General features: G+C 43.2%; 1 protein-coding gene across 2 annotated transcripts in view; it reads left to right on the top strand.

Moving 5' to 3' along the window:
• The first annotated feature begins 536 nt into the window (after positions 1–536).
• The window catches only part of wdhd1 (WD repeat and HMG-box DNA binding protein 1), a 30,619-nt gene continuing 3,410 nt past the window's right edge, over positions 537–27,745 (top strand). Inside the window, exons 1-24 of one of the 2 annotated variants that reach the window (XM_061738122.1) lie at positions 537–662; positions 833–927; positions 1,879–1,990; positions 2,074–2,225; positions 3,054–3,165; positions 8,107–8,157; positions 8,237–8,332; positions 8,446–8,538; positions 8,662–8,768; positions 9,096–9,237; positions 11,434–11,641; positions 11,714–11,904; positions 13,274–13,700; positions 13,796–13,933; positions 14,792–14,948; positions 16,362–16,476; positions 16,943–17,074; positions 17,166–17,389; positions 18,280–18,434; positions 18,515–18,571; positions 18,661–18,692; positions 20,292–20,456; positions 22,550–22,692; positions 22,783–22,918. In XM_061738122.1, coding sequence (XP_061594106.1) covers positions 851–927; positions 1,879–1,990; positions 2,074–2,225; positions 3,054–3,165; positions 8,107–8,157; positions 8,237–8,332; positions 8,446–8,538; positions 8,662–8,768; positions 9,096–9,237; positions 11,434–11,641; positions 11,714–11,904; positions 13,274–13,700; positions 13,796–13,933; positions 14,792–14,948; positions 16,362–16,476; positions 16,943–17,074; positions 17,166–17,389; positions 18,280–18,434; positions 18,515–18,571; positions 18,661–18,692; positions 20,292–20,456; positions 22,550–22,692; positions 22,783–22,918 — 3,222 coding nt within the window. In that variant the 5' untranslated portion in view covers positions 537–662; positions 833–850. Of the gene's footprint in view, positions 677–832; positions 928–1,878; positions 1,991–2,073; positions 2,226–3,053; positions 3,166–8,106; positions 8,158–8,236; positions 8,333–8,445; positions 8,539–8,661; positions 8,769–9,095; positions 9,238–11,433; positions 11,642–11,713; positions 11,905–13,273; positions 13,701–13,795; positions 13,934–14,791; positions 14,949–16,361; positions 16,477–16,942; positions 17,075–17,165; positions 17,390–18,279; positions 18,435–18,514; positions 18,572–18,660; positions 18,693–20,291; positions 20,457–22,549; positions 22,693–22,782; positions 22,919–27,745 lie in introns of both variants that reach the window. The other variant, XM_061738114.1, reaches the window with a different exon arrangement.

Genomic DNA, 27,745 nt, shown 5'->3' on the forward strand with positions numbered 1-27,745 from the left:
TGCAGGGGAGGGGTAAAAAAAAGTAAAAAAGTATAAAATATATATAATTACGAGATATAAACAGTATATACAGTACATTGCAATGGAAGTAGAGGTAGTGCGAGAGAAAAAAAACAGTGCAAAAAAGCAGGTAAAATGTGTGTGAGGTAGACAGACAGATATTGCACGTATGGTATTGCACATCTTGTTATTGTTATTATTGCACGTTGTTATCTGGGGTGATATATGTATATGTATATAGATGAAATATGAATATATATGTACATATATTCATATTTCATCTATATATATATATATATATATATATATATATATATATATATATATATATATATATATATATATATATATATATATATATATATATATATATATATATATATATATATATATATAATCACATTCTTCAAAAGTTGTCCAGCAGATCCCTAACCCTCCAAGCCAAGCAGCCTGCAGGAGGAGGGGTAGTGGGCGGGGCTTAATGATCGACGTCACCACGTAGCTGGCGGGAGTTGTGACGCAGCGTTTCCTTGTTTTCAACTGAGCGCGGGAGATCCAGCAGAAGCGTCAGTGTCACCGGGGGAACGTTTCAGTCGTTTCTGTAACTTGTACTTATCCCGGCGTTTTTAAACATCCCAGGTCGACGCGCGGGGCTCTAATCGGTACGAGCGTGCAGGTGTGAATATATATTATGACTTCGTTTTGCAGTATCGTTAGCGTTAACTTTACTCTTCTCGTGTGCTTTATCTGAAACATCCCTGCCGAGTAAAGTGTCGGCCCGAGGTCCCACTGATGTGTCCTGTTTTGTTTATTGTTGTGTTTTTTGCTTCAGTGTGGGGTTTAGTCCGCCATGCCTTGTGAGAGGAAGCCGCTGCGCTACGGCCACTCGGAGGGCCACACCGAGGTGTGCTTCGATGACCAGGGGAAGTGAGTACATGCACCGGGGGTCTGCTGCTGGGCAGGGGCGCCTAGGGGTTTCCTAGGGGGGGCAGGGGGGGCCACCAAAACTAAAAGCCATCATTACAGGACTTTATTATACTGTTGTAGTATACAGGCTCAGAAATACTTTTTTTTTTTTTTTTACTTTCTAACTTGTCTGCATATATATTAATGGTTAATGCAAATATGTATTGTATTGTGTACAAATATATAGAAATATTCAACTATGGTATGTATGTATGCATGTATAATTATGTGTGTGAGTATAATTACAGTATATAATAGTAATAATAATAACAATACTGTTACTTAGCAGTGTGAGTACAGTGTGTGAATAATTATAAATACAGGTTAAATGATCAGTGAATGGGGGTAGGACTAAATAAGTTTACACTTCTTCCTACTCCTTTTTTGGCACATGTAAATCAAGTTAGCAAGTTTTAAAGGATGAAATTCCTTATTTTGTTTTGTTGTTATTTTCTTAAACTTCTTAAACCTAAACTTTTTTTTTTTACATGTACAAAAATAAATCAAATCAAATCAAAAAAATATGTTGCATTTTTAATATATAATATATATCATATATATTTTAATATATAAAATATATATTTATATATAAAAAAAAAAATATATATATATATATACATACACACACACACACACACACAAAAAAATTATATATATATATATATATATATATATATATATATATATATATATATATACATATATACATTTTACAGAGGTTAAACATTCATCTTTATGTCACTTCTCACATCAGACTTGAAAGACAAAAGCACACAAACGTCAGGAGTGACAGAAACGTACAAACACCGGTTGCTTCCTGACTTGGACGTCCTGGTTGGAGATGTCACGTGACTCGTTTGCTGCTGTTCTTTCTGCCCTTGTCCAAACCTGACCCCATCACGTTTCCCTCAGGTACATCGTGACTTGTGGAAACGATGGAGACGTTCGGATATGGGAAAGCCTGGACGATGACGATCCCAAGTTCATCACAGTCGGGGAGAAGGCGTACTCTCTGGCACTGAAGGTCATTTATCTCAGATTTAAACCACCTGGTGAGATTGTGTGGCGGCGAGTCTGACGGATTCGGGCTTCCTCTCTCCTCCGCAGAACGGGAAGCTGGTGACGGCGAGCTCCAACAACACCGTCCAGATCCATACGTTTCCAGACGGAGACCCCGACGGCATCCTGACGCGGTTCACCACCAACGCCACGCACGTGGCCTTCAACAGCATCGGCTCTCGGGTCGCAGCTGGATCAAGGTACTGGACCCACCTGAGAAACACTCAAGGGTTTTGTGTTCCATCGTAATATTAATACAAGCTGGGAGGAAGAGCGTGAGCATGCCTTTATTCAACTTATTAAGAGATAAAAAGAGAAGATGGCTATTTCGGTGGGTTTGAATGAGATCGCTGACATTTTATTGGTTTATTGGTGAAGGGCAGAATATACCCTTATTTAATTTGCAGTGATTATCTTCCAAAGACAAAATGAATCGTTACATTTGGATGTTTCTGGAGGATGTCCACCCGTCTGAGCAGACTCACCTGTTGCTCCTGAGCTATTTCTTTCCACGGGAGCTGTCATGCCAGAGCTGAAAGCCCTCGTCTCCGCCGCGGCTGCTCCCGTGGCGACTGGCGAGGCTGTCGTGCGTAACGTTTTCAGCGCCGCACACGCTCTGATTGACCCAGACGGCGCTCTCATTCAGCTTCAGCATCGTGTAGCCGGGAGAGATTTCTGCATGATGGACGGAGCTCCACCTCGTATTTGTTTCTGATTCCTCTCGAGTGCAGTTCGACGTGTGTTTGCCGCTTCAATTGATTTGCTTCCAGCAGGTTTATCACAGCAATAGACGCCCAGAGCATGCCGTCGTATCGATGCTGCCATTTCTCACGCCGATGATATCGATTGCTTGAATTCAGGCAGCTGTAAGTGCGGATGTTTGAAGACGTGACAATTTGCTTCTCTTCTTTATTGATTTAACAATTTGCAGTTGTGTGTGTGTGGCGGGTTTAGAGTCGATGTTTCTCCTCATGGACATGAGTGCTCAATCTGTGTGTTAATTCACAATCACCATGTCTCTCCTGCAGTGACTTCCTGGTGAAGGTGGTGGAGGTGTCGGACAGCAGCCAGCAGAAAACACTGCGGGGTCACGAGGCGCCGGTCCTCAGCGTCTCCTTTGACTCCAAAGATGAATTCTTGGTGGGTGAATTTGCTCTGAGTTTATAAAGATCTTATGTCCTGATGAATGTTTTTAAAAAAAAAAAAAAAAACAGACAAATATATTTATTTATATGTTACGGTTAATGTAGAAAAACGGCTATTTTGCAAAATAGCCGGCTAATGTGCAAAATAACCGTCAGGGCGGCTAATGTAGAAAAACGGCAGTAGCCGGTTAATGCTGTGGATGTGTCAGTCCCGACACTTTTTCGGGGAGTGTAACGTTAGGTTTCTCCAACAGCCATAAATAGCCTTGTCAACAACAAGCATGTGCAGCATATGGGCTTCTTCCATTGGCTGCTACGCACCAACTACACTAATTGGCGACTGTAAGTGACTGGTTTGAAGCGTGAATTTCATCCATTCAACTGAACTGTAGGCTATTCTCTAGTAACTGGACTCTATCTACCAAATGAATTACGTCTGTTTAGTTTGTTTTGGTTTCATCAATTTGTGCAAATGGAGGAGGAGGAGAGTCCTCATCTCATCATGTGCGCGCTTCCGGTTTGCGCGATTCGGGTTTAGGAGCTTCACCTTCCATGAGAGAGACGCAACAACTGTTTGTCTGTTTTGGAGGTGCAAAGAGAAGGTGGGACTAGATATTTCCTCACAAAGACTGTCACACTGGATATTTGCAAGTACATTTCCCAGACCTATAAGGCTGGTAGAGGGGAGTGCACTCCACTGCGCTTTCCCACCTCGGTGGCCTCTATTCTGGGGTGCCAATGACGTGATCTGTAGTTTGCATTATTCGTTTTGGAATACTCAATTGAGGAATATACTGTATGGGATTTGGACTCAGAATAATTGCTATAATTGCCACAGCATGCTCCGGTCAACAATTGTCTCAAGCTGACCGGAGCATCAAGACTGGAGAGATGCTTAAAAATGTATGTACTTTGCAAAATAGCCGTTTTTCTACATTAGCCGCCCTGACGGTTATTTTGCATATTAGCCGGCTAATTTACACATTCACCGTTTGGCCGGCTATTTTACATATTCACCGCCGTGCCGGTTATTTTGCACATTAGCCGTTTTTCTACATTAACCGTAACATATATATATTGCCCTTAATGTGAGAAGCACCAGATCTTAGTCAACAGAACGGTCACCAAAGACTGGGTTTCCTCATCTTACAATCTTTGCATCATCTGGATCAGCTGTAAGAAAACGTAGCAGTCAGTGTGGCACACGTGGATGCTGGAGCTGAACTTCTACAGGACACTGAGAGCCTTCGTGAATAACTTGAGGGGACTGAACCTTCTCAGCCAGATCATCTCAGAGAGTAGCCATGGATACCGGTTCTGACGTGAAGCAACCGTCCTCCACGTGGATGACATACAGCTGTATGAACACAGACATGGACCCGCAGGATATACAGGCCCGTCAGGCTGGATAGGTCTCATGCTTTATTGTTGGTTAGAAGGTTCTTGGACTCGGAGGCAGAAACGGCCCCTGAATCTGCTGCTGCAGGTCTGGCTGCTCCTGCATCTCCCGCCTGATGGCAGGAAGACTGGGATGGCAGGATCAGAGAGGATCTCTGCTGCCTGTAGGGGTCCAGGATGGCCGGCAGCTCAGACCTGGTGATGCATCGAGCAGATCCGACCTCCCTCCGCAGAGCTTTGTGGTTTGGAGTATTACAGCTGGCAAACCAGGCAGATGCTCTGGATGCTGCTGAGTATCCTGGAGTCCACACTGAACCTGGTTTAATGGTATGAAAGGAGAACAAAATTATCTCACCTGAGAGGGGGTGAATGAAGCAGCAGGAGAGAGGCCTTTTGCCTGTTTTTCTATTTTGTTATAGATGTCCAAGTAGTGATCCAAGTCTTTGGGGTCAGAGGTTATCAGTGCTCCTTTAGGGCCAATCCCAATGTTCACCCCAGTCACTACCACTTCACCCTCAAAATGAAGTCACAGGCGTAGGGCTTTGTAATCTTCCCTAGGGATTGGGACACCACTTGCTACGTCACTGCGTGGTTTTACGTTCGGGTACTTAAGCGACTGCGTAGTTACGTTTGCACATACGTCACACCATATCAGGAAGCCCAGAGCTAGAAGCTGTTTTAATTTAATTTAATCTGTTAATATGCCACTTTATTAAGTTTTAATATTTTTTCAGGCGTAAAAGTAACCGTTAAGATCCCCAACCTGGGCTCAGTTTATCCAAATAACGCCTGTCAAGAAATTTGATCTGATGTTTTCGGGGATGAAAACATCAGCCCCGCGGGCTCGGGAGCTGATTTATGGTTCTGCGTTAAATCGACGCAGAGCCTACGACGTAGGGTACGCGTCGACGTGTACCGTACGGTGCGCGTCGCCGCGTAACCTACGCCGTAGGGTCTACGATGGTGTAACGTGGAACCATAAATCAGCCTTTATTCTGGCGAGATCTGAAAAAACAACGCAACAACGAGGAAGCGAGTGATTATGTACATTCACTGAGTGAATATTATGAAAGTAAAATATATATTTCTCGCTAGAAATGTAATCAAAATGCATTTTTATGCAGAAACTAACTCAAAATATTGATTTTATTCAGTAAAAATAAGAAAATGTCCGCCTTTTTTTTTTTTCTCTAGCCCTCCGTCGCGAAGTCAGCATCTGAAATCCCTCGCTCTTAAGGGCTAGATTCATTCACACTACCCCTCGTTATGCCCACTAGCCCTACATGCAAAGAGGAATTGGGACACCACTACCCTCACGGGAACGTGCAACATTTAGGGGTAGGGCTGAAAAGTAGGGCTAGGGGGGGATTGGGACTGGCCCTTACTCACAGTAGCTGGCACAGCGTTGGTGGAGACTGTACAGACTCAGCTGCTGGTGACTGCAAGCAGACCCCTGCAAACTGACCTTTTTATAGTTTAAAGTACTCTGGTTTGTCTGTTTTGTCCTGTCTTGCCAGAGGGTTAAAGCATCCGTTTATTTTGATGCTCCATGACGCCCTGCCCTGATGTTCCTGCAAAAACATTTTGAGTCGCGTTGTTTTGGTCCCTAATGGAAGTTTATAGTCCTTACCATCGAGTAATACACGTTTAGCTGTTTTAGTTGTCTCTGTTTCTCCCTGAGGTCCCCCACAGATTTGTGAAAGTTATAATTCAGGGCTTCCAGACCTGCACCAGCGTTCTTCCTTTTTTACTGCTATCTCTGCCCTCGTTGCCTGATTTTTATTACCTTCATGGCTGTTTGACTTCACGTACAAATGAAACTACACAGTCAACCTCATTATCCAACCAAATCATTATTAGACTGTTGCTGCAGAGATAATGAAGTTAAACAATGTTGTAAAATCCCTAACAAACTGTAATTAGATTCATTACGGACTTAATTGTTAACAGAGTAAAGATAACAACGAGTTTCACATTAAAAGCCTCCTGATGGACGTTCTGGTTTCTCTCAACAGAACAGGCCATGTGCATCTTCTAGGCCATAGATACTTGTAAATACTACTAATCAATATATTCTTTATTTTTTGCATCTAAAATACACTTGAAGACGGCTTGAATGGATTCATGATGGATGCTTTTGTTTTGCTGTGGTGCTCCCCTTCAGTTTGGTTGTACTGTGTCTTTCTTTGGACCTTATTAGTTTAATCTTTTCATATCTTTTTTCAGCTGACATGTATTTTCTAGGCTTGTATAGATGCTATGTTGCTTCAAGGATTTCTGTTGGTAATAATGGCGCTTATAAATATCCATTATGAGCTATTAAGCCTGATTGCTTTTGTTTCTATGTAGAAATATGCGTGCAGAGGACCAAGGTTGCACTTTAATTACTCTAATAAACACTAGGTGGCGCTGTGGTTTCTTTTGGTTATTTCCTATGATGTAGCTTGGACACGAAAACCTCAGTCGACTGTAAAAACTGGTGGAGAAGGCATTAAAACACGTGGCTCATTGGTTTCTGACCAGCTGTTTTGAAGCCTCTTCTTCATCATGTTACATGTTGACTCGACAGTGAAACATTTAATGTTACGGCTAAGCCGACTGTCATGTTAGTAATAAATGTGTTTCTTTATAAAAACTCCCCTGACATGGTACAAAAAAGCTCACCCCCCTCAGAGTTGTCATGGATGTTAAATCGAAAGATGGAGACCAGAATGATTTATTGAATCAGGCTGTAAACATGTTAATTTCTGCTCTAAAGTTGGACATTTCAACATGAGAGTTGATGGAGACTGACTCACTTTGGCATCCGGCCTCTGGCTGGCACTTGAGCAGATCTTATGTTCACTGAAGCTGATAAATATTGAGGGTTTTTCAGAAGTCTGTCTCTCTACCTGATTTGAAATTGATGAAGAAAAACAATGTTACCAAGCCGACCAATCACATTTGATCCCATCTGCGTATTTATGGTGCATTGAAACATTTGGATGGAGGTGCACGTCAGAGCTCCCTGCTATGGCGCGTACAAGAACGGTTGTTAGGCGTAAACCAAGCGTAACCATGACTACTGGGTGATTCTTTAACTGTTGGAGAAGCTGATTGAGCTTTGAAAAGCCTGGAAATGGTTCCCGGATCCTGATGAGTGTCGATTGCAGTGAGAAAAGAGGAGGAAATGTAAACACTTTATTTCCTACATCATCATGGTGGTGGACTGTTCACTGCCAAATAAAATGGCGAAGAAATATTATGAATGCAATATTACATTCACGGATGAATCCAACGCTCCGTTACTGGATTTCAGACTGTGAGAGTAGGGAGGGACTGCACACGGGGCGGTAAGAGTAGAGCAGGAGGGACCAAAACAAAAACAGGTCCCTGTGGAGGAGCGTCTCTGCTCCCTGGAGCTTCTGTCGTAGATGTCTGAGGTTCATCTGGTACTGAATGCAACATCAGCCATGATTTAGTTTGTTTTAATCTTATTCTGTCTGTGTAGTGAGAGCAACAGCTGGAGACTTCTAGTGTCACGTGTTCTGTCTTTCAGGCCTCGGCCGGCTGCGACGGCGCCGTCGTGGTGTGGAACATCGAGGAGCAGGTACGTCTGCGTTGACCGCGGTCCGCGCTCCACCAGCGAGGTGTGTTTGTCCGTCTGTGTGACGTCTCCTCTCGCTCAGACTCAGGTGATCCAGTGGCCTCTGCTGCAGAAGACCAACGACGTGAGCAACGCCACGTCCCTGTGTCGCTTGGCCTTCCAGCCGTCGCCGGCGAAGGTCAGTGCCCCAGGTGTTCGGTGTGGCGGCTTGTAGCAGTCTACACTTTTCTGATGAAGTCGGTGCATCTTTTGTCTGAAGTATTAAAAAGAAAACCTGTTTCTGCTCGTCAGTTTTTAGCAGTTCCCGTAGAAACCAGGGTGCACCTGTACGAGCGGGGGTCCTGGGACCACACGGGGACTCTGTCTGATGATGCAGTCACGCAGGTGAGAACGAGGAGAACACACTCCTGTTCACGACCAGGATGTCCTCCCGGGTCGTCACGTTCCCTCCTTACAAACCAGCCGTCTCCAGGTTGGAGGTTAATTTTGAATGTTTTGTCTCTGCAGCCCATCAACGTGGTGGCCTGGTCTCCGTGCGGGCGCTACCTGGCGGCCGGCGGCGTGGGGGGCTCGCTGACGGTGTGGGACGTGAACAGCAAGCTGTGTGTGGAGAGGTACGCAGCAGGGACGGATGCAGAAGTTTGATTTAACGGAGGTGCTCAGGTGAATGTCGGAGACAACTTCTGTCACGCGTGTGACGTAAACGTCAGCTGCGTTTTTGGCTGCACGTGTCACATGTCACCTCAGCGTCTCTGGCAGCCAATAAAATCTGGTCTGAGCTGCAAATAAACGTTCAACGCAACCAAGAGAAGTTACTTTTATTTGCTATCATGTTACAGCCACAGGTTGAGATTAATCGGTGGGGTTAAGGAAGGGAAGCTCGTTCTCGGGAACAGGAAGTCATGAGCAGAGCAGCTGAACGTGTCTCTGTCTTCCTGCAGGCAGAAACACGAGAAAGGATTCACGGTGAGCGGTTTGGCCTGGCATCCATCAGGCAGCCAGATCGCCTACACCGACACGGAGGGGTGTCTGGGCCTGCTGGACGGAGTCTGCACCGGAGACAACAAGGCCACCGCCACCAAGGTACGGCCGCTGCTGCAGCTGCTACTGCAGAGTAAAGGGGGTGTGGTGGCATCAGTCAGAGGTTTGACCTTCCAGGTGAGATCTGAGGTCATCCAGCTGCGTCTGGGATTAACGGAGGTGGAGTTGCATCATGAACGCATCACCATGGTGACATGAGGCACGGTAACTTCAGTCACTGATAGGTCGTTAATCAAAATTGTCGACAATGAATTCCGTTGTCGACAATTGTCCCCAGACGTGTTTTTCCAACGGAGTGAGGCATCACACTTCAATACAATCCCTGCGTCTCAGCCGAGCGGTAGCGGTTAAACAAAAATGACGGCGTCCTGTACAGCAGCTGCGGGTAATAAAACTTCGGAGCCTTTTAGCCTGGATACGGCGAATAAAAAGATTACTTGCAAGGTTTGCAAAGCCGACCTTGCTTATCACGGGAGCACGTCGGTAAAGCACGAGCATTTGAAGAGAAAGCACGTTTGACAGTTGAACGAAACGGACTCGCCTTGGTAAGATATTAAGCGTATTTTGGCTTTAAAAGAGAGCTTTAACGTTATGCCTGACTGTGCCTGACAAAAGTATTTAAAATTAAATGCATGCAGTCCGAAGATGAGAGAGCCACCATGGACCCCTTTCTGCAAAAGAAGCAGACGTGTTCCTGCAACAGGCGACTGCCCTCACTGAGTCAGTAGATGCTGATCTGTGATATGAGCAGCTCTCCATGGTTGATGCTGACGGGTTTCAACAAATGATACACCAGTTTAACCCAGAGTACGTCCTGCCATCCAGAACCGATTTTACCCACTTGATGGAGAAAAAATATGAGACGTTTTATTTATTTCATAATTATAACACAATTGCCTGTCCTTAAAAAATGAAAAAATAATGGACAGAGGTTTATTTATTTATGGATTTATATCTATACTGACTGATCACTGTGCCTGTCCTTGGTTTTAGATTGGACATTTTATTTACTTCTTGTATGAACAGCGGCAAAGTTGAATAAAATATCTATTTTTCATTTAAGTACCCATCTTTCTTGTGTTTATTATCATTTGCCACATAATTAAAGCAACCTCATACTAAATTTAAGAAAAAATTATTAATTATCCGATTAGTCGACTAATCGTTTCAATAGTCGGTGACTAGTCGACTATTAAAATAGTCATTAGTTGCAGCCCTAGTCACCGAGAGTTGTGACGTTTTTACAATTAAAGGGGAAAAGAGAGAATGAATCATGTTTGATGTTTATAGCGTGATTTTATTACCTCATTACACCCCGGTGCACTTACCTGACCAATGCAGGTGCGAACACAAGAACGTACTCAGGATATTTTAACAGATTATATTTTTGAGGTCTTTTTTTCACTTTTGCAACTTAGAACATCATGAGGTGACTTTTTGGAAATATTAGTTATAAAAACCAAACCTTCTGTTGTTCCTCAAGCGGCTCACTGGCCGCTGTGGTTATTCAAATGTACATGTACACACTCCAGTACAGGGAAAATATATTCTTTTACAGCCGTTACGGTAGAAATGGATTGAACAAAGGTTTTTTTTTTGTTTTTTTTTTTTTAAACAGTTTCACTCAGTTTTTCTTCTTTTTCCAGCCTAATTTCATTGCTTAACTTAAAAATGAGCACCTTGATTGAGAGTAGTGTGACATTAACGGGCACCAGACCGTGAAAAATGAATGAAGGTGTTTTTTCCTGTATTTGGGACCGATGGTCCAGCACTGGAACTTGAGCCTTTAAACCTTAAAACTTAACTTATTTTACACTTAAAACCACATCATCTCCCTGTGGTTTTGGTTTGTCGGCCCAAATGTTTCAGAGTGTGTCATTTTCACCAAACAGACATTACAGATTTCTGAAGCCAGTGAAATTCGTCCACATCAAAGACATTCTGGATTGTAACTTACCTTACCTAATGTATTCATTAACTTCTTGGTGAAAGAACCTTAATTTCTTAGTGTCTGATCAGCTGGTTGCTATTTGTTTTGTGTGATTTATTGAATGTTTTTTATTTAAAAAGAAACAGCTACTTTTAGAGCTTTTTTCACGTAATGTGACTTGTTGCTCGTCTTTCTGAATGTCAACGGTCAGCGTGTGATGACGTTAATGCCATAATAATGTTTAGGATGTGTTTATTTATTTATTTATTTATGTCACATTAACAATCAATGACCTGCTGGACTTTCAGCCGACGGCAGCAAAGAAACCTGCCAAAGACTACGACGACCTGTTTGACGACGACGATGACGGACTCATGGACGAAGGACAGAGTGACACCAACTCACCGGCTAAGAAACCCGTCGCCGGGGACGACGACGATGACGACGACTTCCTGATACCGTCCACGGGGCGGGTGAGGAACAGAGGGGCCATCCTGGACGACGAGAACTCCCTCGGTGAGGAACGGGCCGCTCTTTGAACGCTGGGTTGAGTCAGAACCATAATCTTGGACGTATTTCTTCCTCCAGACACGGGATCTTTGCAGCTCGGGCAGGACAGACTTGGCCTCGACGATGACGACGATGCGGGCAGCGCGGTGGTCCCTGTAGCCGCCCTGCAGGCGCCCCAGCGCCCCGTCTACGACGGTCCCATACCGTCTGCGCCCCAGAAGGCCTTCCAGCCCGGCTCCACCCCGGCACACCTCACACACCGCTTCATGGTAAGACCCGGGCGAGGACGGCGGAGCTCAGAGATGCTGCACTTGAAACGGAGAATGGTTTAGATTTTAGATTTATTTATTCAGCACAGTATTAAAAAAACAGAACAAGTAACATACAAATGTAAAAAAGAGATTGGTAATGTGCTAGGCTGAGGCAAAAGCCCGAGGGGCTTATACGAGGCCTCTACCTATGTAAAATACAGCAAAAGATTTAAAATATGCAGAATACATGATTGCAGTCTAAAAACAAAGACAAAGCAAAAAAACAGCAGCATGAATAGAATCAAGGTATCTACATGATTCAAGAAAAAATAACATCTAGAAATATCATTAAGTAATCTGATCAATGGAATGTGTCCTGAGCTTAAGTTTAAAATTATAGAATGAAGTAGAGGTAGATGAGAATGACTACGTTTACATGCAGTCAAAATTCGGGTTAAGGTCAATATTCCGGTTACTGAAACATTCGGAATATTCTGTTTCCATGCGTGAGCAAACATGTATACATGGTAATTAATCATTTGGGATATCTCCATCAAACCAGCAACGCACGGAGAACGTGATGACGCAATTCCCGTCATTTCCGCTTCTTCTTCCTGTATCCAAATTCAAAACAAATGCTGCTTCGAGCAACTTTTCGCTCACCTTCTTGTAAATCTCGCTATCAATAATAATAATAATAATAATTTTAATTTATATAGCGCTTTTCACCTGAAATGACAGATCTCAGAGTGCTTTACAAAGAAGACTATCCCGGTACTTTCTACCGTCTACAAATGCCAAAATGTTCATATCCTTCATTACATTTATAAAATGAGTCTCCTCCTCACTCCAAAAGTGTGGTGTGGTCTTGCGTTTCTCCATGTTTAGAAGTACGTCCTGGACTCAAAAGACCAGGATTCCTTGTGAACAGAGCATGCACAGAAAACACATTCATGTTCCGTTTGATCGGGATATTCCGTTTGGCATTTACATGACCCAATATTCGGGTTTTAAAAGGAGTAACCCAGGGGTCAGATTCGGGTTTTTTAAAACCCGAATATGACCCCTGGGTTACTCCTTTTTAAAAATTGGCCGAGCAAACTGAGCAAATTCGGGTTATTCAAATGGGTTATTGGTGTTTACATGGCTGTGCAAAACCGGGTTATTGCCAATATTCAGGTTTTAAAAGGGGTTATTGACTGCATGTAAACGCAGTCATTGCTGTATAGGTGTTCCATAACTGGTATCTGATGGAGATTTGACACAAACCAGTACGGAACTTGGGGAGATTTAAATGATTAGCCTGTCTTGTATTAAAATGGTGCATCACTGTTGAACTGAAAAAAATCTTTACATGGCAAAGAAAATGAAACTCTCTGCGTCTCAGGTGTGGAACTCCGTGGGGATCGTGCGAGGCTACAACGACGAGCAGGACAACGCCATCGACGTGGAGTTCCACGACACGGCCGTGCACCACGCCATGCACCTCACCAACACGCTGGGCCACACCCTGGCCCAGGTCTCCCAGGAGGCCGTGCTGCTGGCCTGCCCCGGCACCGACGAGCTGGCCAGCAAGCTGCAGTGTCTGCACTTCTCGTCCTGGGACACCAACAAGGAGTGGATGCTGGACCTGCCCAAGGGCGAGGACGCCAAGGCGCTGTGCCTGGGCCAGGGCTGGGCGGCCGTCGCCACCAGCGCGCTCATGCTGCGCCTCTTCTCCGTGGGAGGAGTGCAGAGGGAAATGTTCAGCCTCCCGGGGCCCGTGGTGTGCCTGGCGGGCCACGGGGAGCAGCTGCTGGTGGTCTACCACCGAGGTCAGTGCAGGAACACGCCAAACAACAGAAAACAGCGTTTTCAAGCATGGGTTTTTGCATCTAAAGGTGTTTCTCTTTGACCTGTGGCCCCTCAGCGACAGGCTTTGACGGGGAGCAGGCGCTGGGAGTTCAGCTGCTGCAGTTGAGTCGCAGGAGGAGGCAGGTCATCAGTGGAGAACCGCTCCCCCTCTCCCACAGGTCCTACCTGGCCTGGCTCGGGTTCACCGCTGAAGGTCAGGACCAAAGTTACCTGCATGTATTTTGGGGGTCTAGATCGGGGGTCTGCAACCCGCGGCTCTAGAGCCTCTCTCTCTTTAGCGCCGCCGTAGTGGCTCCCTGGGGCTTTTTCAAAAATGTTTGACCTTTTTTTTATACTTCTCTTTTTTTTCCTTTTTTTCTAATTTTTTTCTTTTCTTTTTTTTCCTTGTTTTTTTTTCTCTTTCTTTTTTCTTTTTTCCTTTTTTAATCTCGACATTTTGACTTTTTTCTCCAAATTTAGATTTTTTTTCTCGACATTTCGACTTTTTTTCTCGACATTTCAACTTTTTTCTCGAGATTGTACTTCAACATTAATCTCGACATTTTGACTTTTTTTCTCCAAATTTAGATTTTTTTTCTCGACATTTCGACTTTTTTCTCGACATTTTGACTTTTTTCTCAAGATTGTACTTCAACATTAATCTCGACATTTTGACTTTTTTCTCGATATTTTTTCGGCTTTTTTCTTGACATTTCGACTTTTTTCTCGAGATTGTACTTCAACATTAATCTTGACATTCTGACTTTTTCTTTCAAAATTTCGACTTTTTTCTCTACATTTCGACTTTTTTCTCGACATTTCGACTTTTTTCTCAAAGTGCATAATGAAAAAAAAACATCTTCCCCCAGTTATAACTAATATAGAAACATGCAGCATGTGTTGCCTTCATTCTAAGGCTTATACAAGACTTAATTTTTTGCGGCTCCAGACATATTTGTTTTTTGTGTTTTTGGTCCAATATGGCCCTTTCAACATTTTGCGTTGCCGACCCCTGCTCTAGATGGATATTGATCAGGTGGTTTGTGTTGTTTCTGGTGGTTTATCGGTCCAGGCACGCCCTGCTACGTTGATTCAGAGGGAGTGGTCCGGATGCTGAACCGCTCCCTGGGCAACACCTGGACGCCGGTGTGCAACACCAGGGAGACGTGCAAAAGTAAATCGGATCACTACTGGGTGGTGGGAGTGCACGAGAACCCCCAGCAGCTCAGGTGAGCCCGAAACCGCCTTAGAGCAACTTATTACCTGATGGAATGAACTGGATGAGGGGAGATGCAACTACAACTTTAGAGATTGATTCAGTTATTACATTGTCTTTTAAAAGAAAACTCGACGGTCCAGGAGTTTTAATCTGCTTTGGAAACGTAAAAAGAATAAACATTCAGATTATATTTTTTATATAAACCAAACAATGATGCATGCAAAAAGCTTGTGTGGGTAAAAACAGCTGCTTTTTGCCAGTTTTTATTATTTCAATAATAAGGTTTTATCAAAACAATCAACCAAAGGATCATTAATGATCAATTAATGAATTATTACTTAGCTCTTTTGCCCTGTTTGCCCAGGATTAAAATGATCTGGGGACCAGCTGTGATTTGTAATAATCAAGGAGGATGTCTGTGATTTTAATCCCGTCACGTCAGCGGTGTGTAGAGTCAAATTCAGTCAATTCAGCTGCACCTTACCTGCTCACCGAGGTCATGAGATGAGTTTACTCACGTCTGAATGCACGGGTCTGTAATTCAATGATGAGGCTGTAAAAATAAATTCCCATATAGTGAAATGATTTGATGTTTTTAGCTAATAAGCAAACAGAAGTTAATCAACATTAAGCTCGACTTATGAAACGTCCAGATCAGCAGAGGAACGACTCTGTTCCCAAGCTTGAAGCCTCTCTTACAGCAAAAAAACATTCAGGGCTTCAAGGAATAACTCCGGTTACGTTCACTGCTATGTTTACTGTTACCAACTTAAAACCGAGACAGATGCGCCACTTTTCCATTTTTGTCTCTTGTCAAAGTGTGACGTCTCGTCGCTGAAATCGAACTCTTGAGTGTCTGATCAGACGCGTTAGTATTGTATGTTTAGTTTTTGATCTGGACCTGCAGGAATTCAGAAATGACATCCGTTGGCGTGGAGCATTCGCAAGATCAGTCTCTCTCTTTTTCTCTCTGGTTTTCTGAAACCATACCATTTATTTAACGTAGCCCTAGATATCGGAGTAGAAGCATGTGGTCCGACGCTCCAATTTCAGACACAACACCACTACATTTTTACAGGTGACAGAACTTGAATAGGAGAGTCCTGTGTGCTTACATTGACATGGTAACCGTGAACTGAACGATGGAAAATAATCAGAGCTTTATTTGTCGACTAAAAGCTGTCGGACCAGGTTGAGCTTGATGCTGGATTTTACAGCGTTTGGTTCCACGTCATCGTCGCTCCTCCACCGATCCTGAACCTCTTTGTTAGAGGGATCCTAGTTACTTTATGTTTATCAGCCAAAAACGTATAACGAGGCCATTTATGCAGCAGAGTACAAGTTGGTCCCTGGATGCTATTCCTGTGCCGTCTTGATTCCATCGTCCTTTCTCCTCTGCTTACTCCTGCTCTGCTCCCGTCAGGTGTATTCCCTGTAAAGGTGCCAGGTATCCTCCCACCCTGCCCAGACCTGCGGTCGCCATCCTGCCCTTCAAGCTGCCTCTGTGTCAGATCGCCACGGAGAAGGGGCAGATGGAGGTAAGCACTAGGGCTGGCTATCGATTCAAATGTCAAGATTTGATTCCGATTCTTAATATTCAGAATCGATTATCATGATCCGATTCGATATTGATTTGGCTCTAATTTATTCTGTCACCACGCACACATATTGCCATGAAGCACCTGGCATTTTTCAGAAGTGTCATGACAAACTGTGTGTCCGACTACTGGGATTAAAGTTCACCTGGCGAAAATGATGGGGGGGGAAACAAAAATCGATTTTTAGGAATTAATATGAGAATCGATTTTAGAATCGGAAAATCGATTTTTTCAACACAGGCCTAGTAAGCACCACGAGAGCCGCATGAGCGTTTCCCGTGTAGCAAAGCAACCGGCAGGATTTAATTTTCTTTGCTCAAGGAGCTAATTTATGCCTGAAATCTTTGACGTCATGTGAAGACTCCAGTTACTCCGGTAAAGACTCTGTAACTCTGCCGCCCCTCAGGAGCAGTTCTGGCGGTCGGTCCTCTTCCACAACCACCACGACTTCCTGTCCTCCAGCGGCTACGAGCTGGACGAGGACGCCCACAGCCAGTCGCAGAAGGAGCAGCAGGAGCTGCTCATGAAGATGTTCGCGGTGAGTTTGAGCGCTCCGCTGCGCCGTCCTCGTGTGTCGGCTGTGGGGGCCGCGGCCGCTGACGTCTCTCCCCTCTTGCGTTGGGTTTCAGCTGTCCTGCCGGCTGGAGAGGGAGTTTCGCTGCGTGGAGCTGGCCGAGATGATGCCTCAGAACGTGGTGACGCTGGCCATCCGCTACGCGTCCCGGTCCCGCCGCCTGGCCCTCGCCCAGCGGCTCAGCGAGATCGCGCTGGAGAAAGCCAACCAGGCGGAGGAGGACGAGCCGGAGCAGCAGGAGGAAAATCACGAGTACGCCGGCATCAGACGAACCTCTGGGTAAACAGCTCCAACAAATTTCATATTTCACTAACCTTTAAGTCATATTACGAAATTAAATGTATTTTAAAGCAGCACAATGTAACTTTCAGCTTTTGTTGAGTTTGGCGGCTCCTTTGGACAAAAGCGGTAGTGCTTTACCAGAAAGAACACTACGTTTCCCATGAGCACCAGCGCGTACTGCCGGAAAGATCCTGTCCCGTTGCTGCATTTGTTTTGATAGTAAATGAAGACGCGACGGACTTTCAAAACTACTTTTCTGTTTCACCAAGTGAACAGACGGAACGCAAAAAAAATATGTTAAACTGCTGGAAAGGAACTGGAATTTACCGGGATACCTTAAACAAGGAAGCCAGGGAGCGGTATATGGAGAAAATAATGATTATTAACGGTTTGGGTTTATATGAAATCCCTACTAAAGAATGGAGCTCCTCGTCGGAGCGTCACTCTTTAGAAGGATTTACTGCCGCAGTTCTGCACAGCCCACGTCTCCGGCTACCTTGTTTAGGAGTGTTTGGCAGCTGCCTTGGTAAATGTTTGACTCGCCATGTGTTTCAATAAATTAGTATAATAGTACAACATACAGTACATGTTTTGTATCCCTCTTACTTCTCTTTTCTTTTTTTTTGACTGCTATATTATGTTGAAGAGGCGTGAGCAATATTTTTGTTTTCCTCGTGAGATTATTTTTTTCCTCCATTGTGATGTACCATCAGAATGACTCTGGAAATATGATATTAAGGTGGAAAAGTTACATAGTGCTGCTTTAAGTAGTTTTCAACAGATTTCACTAGATTTTAGCTACATTTTACATGTTACATACATCTACATTTTAGCTATTCCACATAAGCAGCAGTCAGGTGACTGTGTCGTTGTCTTCCTGTGCACAGGTTCGGTCAGACTGAGCCCACAGCAGGACGTTACAGCTCCAGACATCACCAGGAGGAGGAGGAGGAACGAGGAGAGGAGGTGGAGGAGGAGGAAGAGGAGGATGAGAGCGGGGGAGGGGAGGTGGAGATGGAGGAAGCTGCAGAAACCAGGAAACGTCAGTTTTAGCTCTTTATTCAGCCGTCGTTACACCCACTCCAACTGTGTCAGCTGATTTTGTTCTGCGTGTTTCTGCAGGTGTGAATCCGTTCGCTAAAGAAGCCGCTTCACCCGCGGTGCCGTCGCTGACGCCGCGTGAGTAAAGGCACCAGTTTCCTCACACAAGTCAGTAATTTCATCCTTTTTGCCTGAAATCCCTCTGATTTGTCGCTTTTGATTTTCAGTCGGGAAGTTGGGACGTGCCAACCCGTTCAAGGTGAGAACCGGAAATATTTCTCCAAGTTGGGTCTTTTTTCAGCTTCTTGATCGTCTCATTGATTGTGGGCTGAAAAACATGTTTTGAAGAATTATTATTCATTTATTTTAAGATCGAGCGTTCACAAAATAAGCAGATCTAATGTGAGTTTGAGCTGGAAAACATTGAGAAACAGTTTTTTTTTTTTTTTTTTTTTATAGATCAGGATGATTCCAAAGATTTTAAGACGATACTCTGCAGGGGTTTGCATGGCTTTTAGTTTTTTTTACTTCATGTGGTAAATGCATGTACTATACTCACACATACTAAATACAAGTTCTGCACAGAGGCTATGTGTGAACGGGGTTTGGTGTCATTTGCATCTGTCCGACTGTCGGTTTGAGTTGTTCCAACATAAGAGATCACTAAACCATAAAGCAGCTCATGTAAACATTGTAAACTGATTTATTTAAATAATAATCAGATTATTGCTGCGGATGTTTCTTAGATGTTTTATTGAAAACCTTTTAAGACTACAGCGATCATCAACTCTTTACATGACCTTTGATTATCTATTACTGTCTTGAGTAGCTGCGACTGAACTTGTGCACTAAATGCTCAAGACGAGTCTGGCTTTTGGACAATAAAGAACCTTTTGATTGTTTACAAAGTGCGGGTTTAAGTGATGTCACGTGTGTTATGAGCAGTACTCGAGTTGTAAAAAACAATCAGGGGGGATGGTGGATTTTATCATATGGGGACAGATAATTTGTGCTGATTACAAATAATATAATATATTACAAATAATAGCACTGACCAAAACACCTGCAGAAATACTGCAGGAATGACATAGCAGCAGTTAAATGCAGCCTTCTGTAAGCTTTAAATATCCACTGGGCTTACATCAAATACATAAAAACACAACAATAAAAAACACTTTTCTGAACTTATCAATATGACTCTGTCCTTCACAGGATAAGTAACATGGATCACTGCAAAAACTCACAATCTTAACAAGAATATTTGTCTTATTTCTAGTTAAAATGTCTCATTTTAGTAAAGAAATCTCATTACAATTAAAACAAGAATCATCACTGGAAAAAACAACAATTTTCACCTGTTTCAAGTAGATTTTCACTTGAAATAAGTAGAAAAATCTGCCAGTGGAACAAGATTTTTTGCTTGTAATGAGAAGATAAATAAGTTATTTTTCTGGTGTTATTTTTCTGGTGATGACTAAATGTTGAAATAGCAGTAAAACCACATTCATTGATGAAATGACATAAGGGATGGAAAGGAGGGATGGCAGTTTTACAGGGGGGATGATTTGGACCGTTTTTATTTCAGGGGGGATGCCATCCCCCCTCATCCCCCCTCATCCCCCCTCATCCCCCCTCATCCCCCCTCAACTCCAGTACTGGTTATGAGTGACCGAACGTTTCATCTCGGGGCGGGACAGTTGAGCTGAATCTGCTGTTGAATCAGAAACAGCTGTTTCTGCTCTCAGTGCCTCATATTCAGACTGAAGGAGCAGTTAGTCGGGTCATCCTGGGACGGGCTCGTTGGTACTTTTGACTTTATAAATAATGTAGTAGATAATCATAGATTTGATGTGTTCAGGTTGCTGGTTCAGGAAAGCCATCGTCCTCATCTGGTCCGGCTCGGGTGACAAACATCCTGGACAGCATGTCGTCCAGCAGGAAGTCTGCTCCACTCAGCGGATCTGCAGGGAAACCCAACAAAACCCCCGTCCTCAAACCGCTGGCCCCGAGACCCAAGAACAAGGTACCGTCCTGCGGCCGGATTCACCAATATGATCTTAAGAACGATCTTAAGAAATGTCTTAAGATCTAAAATTAAGAAGTTCATAAGTGCAATTCCTCAATATTTTCTTAAGAACCGTCTTAAGAACTGTAATTTCTTACGATTTTCTTATTTTTATTCTTATTTTTCCTACTTAAGAACTTCTTAAAATATGTCATTGCATTGCACGCGCCAACAAACAACATTTATACAGGTAGTTTGGGTCTTAACCGTCAGTCACTCACTAAACATGGAGAAGGAGAAAAAGAGATGCAGGAACTTTTCAAGGTTATGGTGGATGAGATTAATGTGCGAAAAAAATTACTATTGGGGAAAATTAATAATAATTAACTACCACGCTAACTAACATGCTAACAAACGGTTAACAGGCTCTTTGTGTAATTAATTACAAAGTATATCCTCAAACTATGACCTACTAGTCTAAACTTGTCTAAAATGTGTTGAAAAAGGTGATATTAGAAGCGTATTATTATTATTATTATTATTATTATTATTATTATTATTATTATTATTATTACCTTTTCACAGAAGAAATTTTAAGACAGGTCAAGGTTGTCTTAAAGTTAAGAAAAAAGTCAAGAACAAATTTGAGAACTTTTATTTCAAGAATAACATTTATTTATTCTTGAGTTTTTTTTTTAGCGACACTACGTAACTTTTCCACCTTAATATCATATTTCCAGAGTCATTGTGATGGTACATCAACTTCCAACAGGTTTAATGAACCTCTGTCATGGTCTGGGGGGTCTGTATCACCTTCACTGGTAACTTTGAGGAGCATGGTAGGAACCCTTCCACACTGAAAAACTACAAATCGTTACGGCTTTGACTGCTTTACGGCATACGTCACTTCCCCCTCCTTCCCGATTCGTAGTCGAGACGAAAATGGGCGGGGCGTGGAGCGCAGCTCCACAGAAGCTGGTAACCCGTTGCTGTGTTGTGGCTGCAGCAGCTCCACACACAACAGACGTGGGGAAAAGATCCTAATGGTTTAACTTTTCACCGCTTTCCTGCTCGGAGGAAGAACCACGGAGGCCAAGTATCTGATATAACAGAGTAAAAGAGTGAAAGAGTCGTCGGCTCGGTTGGATCGCGGCTGTAACGACCAAACATAACGTTCCACAGTAAACAAACAAACACGCACACAGACGGGCGTCGGATCAAAACACGAGTTTATTAAACCACAAACAAACACTCACAGACCGGGGGCGGATCATTCAAACGGGTTTTTATTCCCCACTTCTCCAGCTAAACGCAGTTGCTGGCCAGCTCTCTGCGGTGCGATTAATTTTGTTGAGGAAAAAATATTGACTATTTGATTTGTAGCTGCGGAGGAAAAAAATAATCTCACGAGGAAAAAAAAATAATAAACCAGTCAAAAAAAAAGAAAAGAGAAGTAAGAGGGATACAAAACATTCCTAAACACTCCTAAACAAGGTAGCCTAAGACATGGGTTGTGCAGAACTGCGGCAGTAAATCCTTCTAAAGAGTGGCGTTTCTTTAGTATTCTTTAGTAGGGATTTCATATGGATCCAGACCGTTAATAATCATTATTTTCTCCATATACCGCTCCCTGGCTTCCTTGTTTAAGGTATCCCGGTAAATTCCAGTTCCTTTCCAGCAGTTTAACATCTTTTTTTTTTTTGCGTTCCGTCTGTTCACTTGGTGAAACAGAAAAGCGTCCCGTCTTCTCTCAAAACAAATGCAGCGACGGGACAGGAGTTTTCCAGCAGTACGCGCTGGTGCTCATGGGAAACGTAGTGTTCTTTCTGGTAAAACACTACCGCTTTTGTCCAAAAGATGCCGCCAAACTGCGCTGCTTTGTGCTGCTTTAAGAAGAAAGTTGAGGAAATACTTAAGAACTTTTTTGGAGAATATGACTTCTTCTCTTTTTTCTTCTTAAGACTGAACTTAAGAAAAAAATCACACTTAAGAAGATTTTTTTTCTTAAGAATGTTTTGTGAATCCGGCCCCTGGTCTTCAGGCGTTATGATAAAACCACATCTCCAGCCGCCTGTCCTGCAGCATCCTAACCCTCACGGTTCCCTCCCTAGACGCAGTCCACTCTGCTGCAGATGACCGGCAACAAGACCGCCCCCAAGAAGCCCTCGGAGAGCACAGAACCAGCCGGGGATCAGCAGAAACGAGCGGAGGCTCCGCCTCCAAGCTCACCTGCAGATAACACAGAAAACACCAGGTAAAGTGGAACAAACTGAGCTTCTGACCCGCCAAACTCTCTTATAAAACATGAAGCAGCAGGGTTTTTTAACTTGTATTTTTACTTCAGGCCGAAGACGGGCTTCCAGCTGTGGCTGGATGAAAACAGGAAGAGCATTATTGCAGATGATCCCGAGCTGGAGGAGACGGACATCATCAAAGAGGCCATGGGTCGCTTCAGGACGCTGTCGGCCGAGGAGAGACTGGTATGAGACGCCGGCGAGCTCGGAGAGATCATGGAAAAGTTTACTCAAAATGAAGGCTCAGCTGCTTTAGAGCTGCCGTTGGAAACTTCCCAAAACACGAACGTTGTTTTTTACGCCCCTTTTTCAGCAAATATGACAAAAATACACTTGCCAACTGCAGCTTTAAGACGATGCCAGGAGTTTTGTGTTCAAGGCATCAGTCGTGCTGACAGTAAATGCAGGAGCAGGGAATTGTTTTCAACTTATTTATTATTATTATTATTAATCTTTATTTCGGCTTGTACACACTTTTTTACAAAACAAGATGAAAAGGTAAAAAAAAAAACATTTCTTTTGCCGAAAAGGTGTAGCTGAAGCCGTAGTTTATAGTGCCTACCCTTTTTTTCTTATGATCAGCTTAAATATGAGACATTAGCATTAATCCGTGGAAACAAACAATACATAAAAAGACAAAAATAAGTAAGACAAAATATAAAATTGACGTTTCACATTCTAGAATGTTTTTTATAGTATACTTTATATTTATAGTGTTTTATATTTATTTACAGTGTTTTCTTTAAACATTTCCTTAAACTTGAAGATAGAACTGCACATTTTTAGGTCGTTATTACAACTATTCCACATTTCTCTAGCCTTAATTGATGTACATCTCTTTTTAATATTAGTTCTATTAGTTGTAATAAAGAGATTTTAAAATCATGGTCAAACCGAGAAAATCTCAATTAAAGAGCGTTTTTTAAAATTCTGCCTCGTTTCTGCAGCAAAGATGTTTTTGTTCGTAATTGATTAATTCCCCACGTAGCAGGAAAACTGTCCTCTCAAGGACCGAATCAGATCAGTGAAAACGCGTTCAGCTTCGTGTCACGGCAGTCTGACACTGAAATAACGGTGTCTGATGTTGACGTTATTGGCGAACTCTTAAAAAGATCAGTTTTGTCATACTTCCACCAAAACTCTGCTCATATTTGAGTCTTGGTGAAATGACACCTCTGACGTCTAGAAAAAGGGGTTTTCAGGCCCCGGCTTGGTGTAATACGCAGTAGTTGTTTATGTCCAAGCACATAAATTAGATCTGGAGGTTTCAGGTTTACAGTGAAGCATGGAGACTCTTCAACCTGGTTCCCCGCTGAGCTGACGAGGCTCCACACTCTTCTCTGGGTTAAATCTCCCCCTTCTCCCTCCTCACTTGAAGTTTCACACGTTCTGTGATGGGTGGTTTGATCTGTAGGCCTTTCCCAGTGCTGAGGTTGCCCCAGCGGTGCACGACCGTTCCCGTTTCCCCAGACGTGGGAACAGGGTTTTGAGTGGCGGGAGAAATGTGGGCGGTCTGGGGTTCTGTGTCTTGCCCACCTGGTCCAGACATGATGATGTATCATGTCGTAAGCTTTCCTGCAGTCTTAGTGAAATCTCTGAGCTGCAGTTTGAACCACATCCTTGAAGGCTGCTTTAAGGGGGAGACCCAGTATCCAGACCCATCCCCTCTCCTGTGGGTGGCTCCTCTTCTGAAGTCCCTGAAGTCTGTGTTGCCGACTTTGAGCTACAGAAAAGGTAGGATGATGTGGAGATAAAAAAGAGGAGGCTGGACGCGCTGACCTGGACTTGTGATGTCACAGCATCCTGGACCGCTCACCTGTTTGTGGTCACTCCAGACACACACACAAATGTCAGTGTGTCGCCTCGAAACTGTTAATAAATCAGTGGCAATAATGGTGTTAAATTGTAGTAGCAGATTAAATGATACTAAAATAAGTAAAGATAACGTAATTAAAACAAAACACTAAAATAATTACAATAAAATGACGTATTGATAGGCCATAAACAATCTAAGTCCAGACGATGAGGGTGAAAGTGTTTCAGAAGGTGAACGGTTAACGAGGACTGATCTCTAATTTCACTAAGTCGCCTTCAGGTGAACTAAAGATCCTCCCCGTGTTGTTTGGAGGCTCGTGTGGGTAGTGAAGTATTCAGGGCCGTATTGATCCAGTTCTATGGAGAAGACCTTGAACGTTTGTGTCTGTTGACAGTAGTTATCTGGTGTCACCCAGGCAGGGAAGTCCTGCACAAACACTCGTTTTCATACACTTTTTGTTCACGTGCGAAGTTTTAATATCCTTATTCTGCCTGTAGAGACACTGTCAACACCATCACTTTCTGCTCTCTGCGGTGACTCCTAACTCTGTAATGTTTCTTTAAGTTAAAGATGGAAGTAGTTTCAGCTCAGATCCACTGTATGAAGTCAGAATCACAGAAACTTTGTACAAATGTTTCTTAATCCAACGGTTTAGGGTTTAAGAGCCCTGAATCTGGGCAGTGAGATGTTAAAACAGATCTTAAAAGGTGCTGCGAGCTGATGCATGGAGGCTAAAGCACGTGCCTCAATCACTGGCACCAGCAACTGTCTGGGATGTGAAACTAAATTATATAAAGTATTTAAAATTAGGGGCCTTCTATTTTCTACCAGTCATCACTTTTGCTACTTGGCATTTAAGTCTGGGTGACATCACAGGGAGTTTGTCCAGCTCTTCTTATACAGCCAGTGTGTGTTTTTCTCTTTAATTTGATCCGATCGTCACAGCGGCCAACAGAATCCTTCAGTTTCACATAAAAACATCCACATTTTTAGAAACCAGTTCCACTGGGATGTTGCGTTGGCCGTACGGCGGGGTCACCTGTGGTGAGTCGATGGACGAGCAAATGAGCGCGGCTGCGTCAGTAATGACATCCGTGTGAGCGGCTCTCGGGCGGCCCGGTCCTGACCCTGCATTCATCAAGACTCTCAGCAGAGCGCTGGATGACACTACACACAAAGAAAAGAGGAACCGGCGGGAGCAGAACGGGGGGGGTGGCGGTTGCCTGGGAACCCAGTGGAGAGTGTTTTTGCAGCGAGGGCACCAACCATTGATCTTATGATAATACTCTGAGTGACTGAGTCGGCCCGCCGGCAGGAGAGGGATTCGTGCTTTCATGTGCTTCTTTATTTATTTATTTTTTCTGTTGCGTGACACCGGTCAAGATAAAAAACAGTGGAGTTACGAGGTTCAGCTGGAAATCTAAGAAACATATTGAGTCCTTTGTTCAAAAGATCTCCTAAAGCAGGGGTGTCAAACTCATTTTGCTTGGCGGGCCGGATTTGACCAATTTTTTTCTGTCGGGCCGAGCGCTCAAAATAACTAAAACGGTGCGAAATAATTTTTTTATAATTGTTTTTTTTTTTTTTTTTACTATTGTTATCTAATCCAATATCAGTTTAGTTAATTCTAAAGGAAATATGCACTTTGTTTACACTCTAATGTCAAATATATTTCTTCAGGATCTTTTCTTGAAATTTCTCGTTTTTTTTCAAATTATGTAAGATACTTTTAATATCATTTTACAAAGATAAACAGAAACAAGTATGTTTTTTTTATATTTCGCTTTTTTATAGAAAAATGAATTAAAAGCTAAATCTTTCTTATTACATCCGAGAGTGTTTCTTTGTGATTTAGAGATTTTTCCAGTACAATTAAGTGTATTTATTTTTAAATACGGATATTTACGCCAGTGTGCCGAAAAAGTCAGCACTTCTCTTTTAACTGTTTTACTCTGTCACTATCCTCGCATTCAAAACTGAAATTCTCTGAATAAATATCTTCTATCATCTTTTTTAGCAGTGATATTTTTCCTGCGAAAATATATAATAGTAGTCAGTTAATAAAAATAAACGACCGTCTACAAAGAAATAAAATCAGCAAATGCATTCTAGGAAACTAAAAAAATGTCAAACTGCTCTATTTGTGGAATAATGATGGATTGTTAGAAGAAATATATTATCGGATATGCTGCGATTCATGGCAATTACCGTATTTATGCCTTCCTTTTTAGTAAATTAACATTTCGTTTTTTTGCGACGGCCGCACATTTGACACCCCTGTCCTAAAGTCTCAAATGTTTCAAACAGGTTTTGATCAAAGCGCCTCAGAGATGCAGCTTTGCACAGCTCACTCCTCAGGTCCAGCTAATGCTGCCAGATGTGCGGTGGAGCTGGACATGTGGAAGCTTCTCGCTTTATCTCCCCTCGTGGGTTTGTGATGTCATAGATCTGCAGATCTGAGCAGCTCCCTGGAGGACGTACCTGCCAAGGCAAGTTTATTTGTAGAGCACATTTCAGCAACAAGGCAACTCAAGGTGCTTTACAGAGGAAAAAGAGGAAAAAATGATCGGTTACTGTGCAACAGCAAAATAAATAGGTTAGACTTAAACTAAAGTTACAGTTTAGTACTGAATTAACTTTGCTAAACTGTACATTCAGATGGTTTGAATAATTCAAAGGCAGATGAGTTTTTAGCCTGGATTTAAAGGAACTGAGGGTTTCAGCGTCCCTGCAGGTTTCTGAAAGTTCTGGTTCTGGGAACACGGAGCAGACCTGAACCAGAAGACCTGAGGGGTCTGGATGGTTGCTATGGAAACAACAAGTCCCTGATGTATTTTGGTTAACACTTGTTCCTTGTCGATCATAAATAATACTGGTCACTGAAACGGGTTAAACATTAGGTCTCCGTGAGGGAAACACTTTAGTCAGTGGTTTCATTACTGAGCATAATCTTGACGTTATGTAACAGAAACCTGGTTGGATGTAAACAGTAGTCGACGCCCCCCAGCTTTAGTCTTTCAGGTGAAAGTAGAGAGCATGAGAGAGGGGGGGGGGGTCGCAGCCCTGTTTCACCAACATCCCTCTCGAGCCGCGTTTATGAACTTCTACAAGCCTCTAAACAACATGCAAACTTTACCTACCCAAGGGAACACGGGGAGAACATGCAAACTCCACACAGAAAGGCCGTTTCACCAACC

Source organism: Cololabis saira, chromosome 2 (assembly GCF_033807715.1).
Source record: "Cololabis saira isolate AMF1-May2022 chromosome 2, fColSai1.1, whole genome shotgun sequence".
Lineage (NCBI taxonomy): Eukaryota > Metazoa > Chordata > Actinopteri > Beloniformes > Belonidae > Cololabis > Cololabis saira.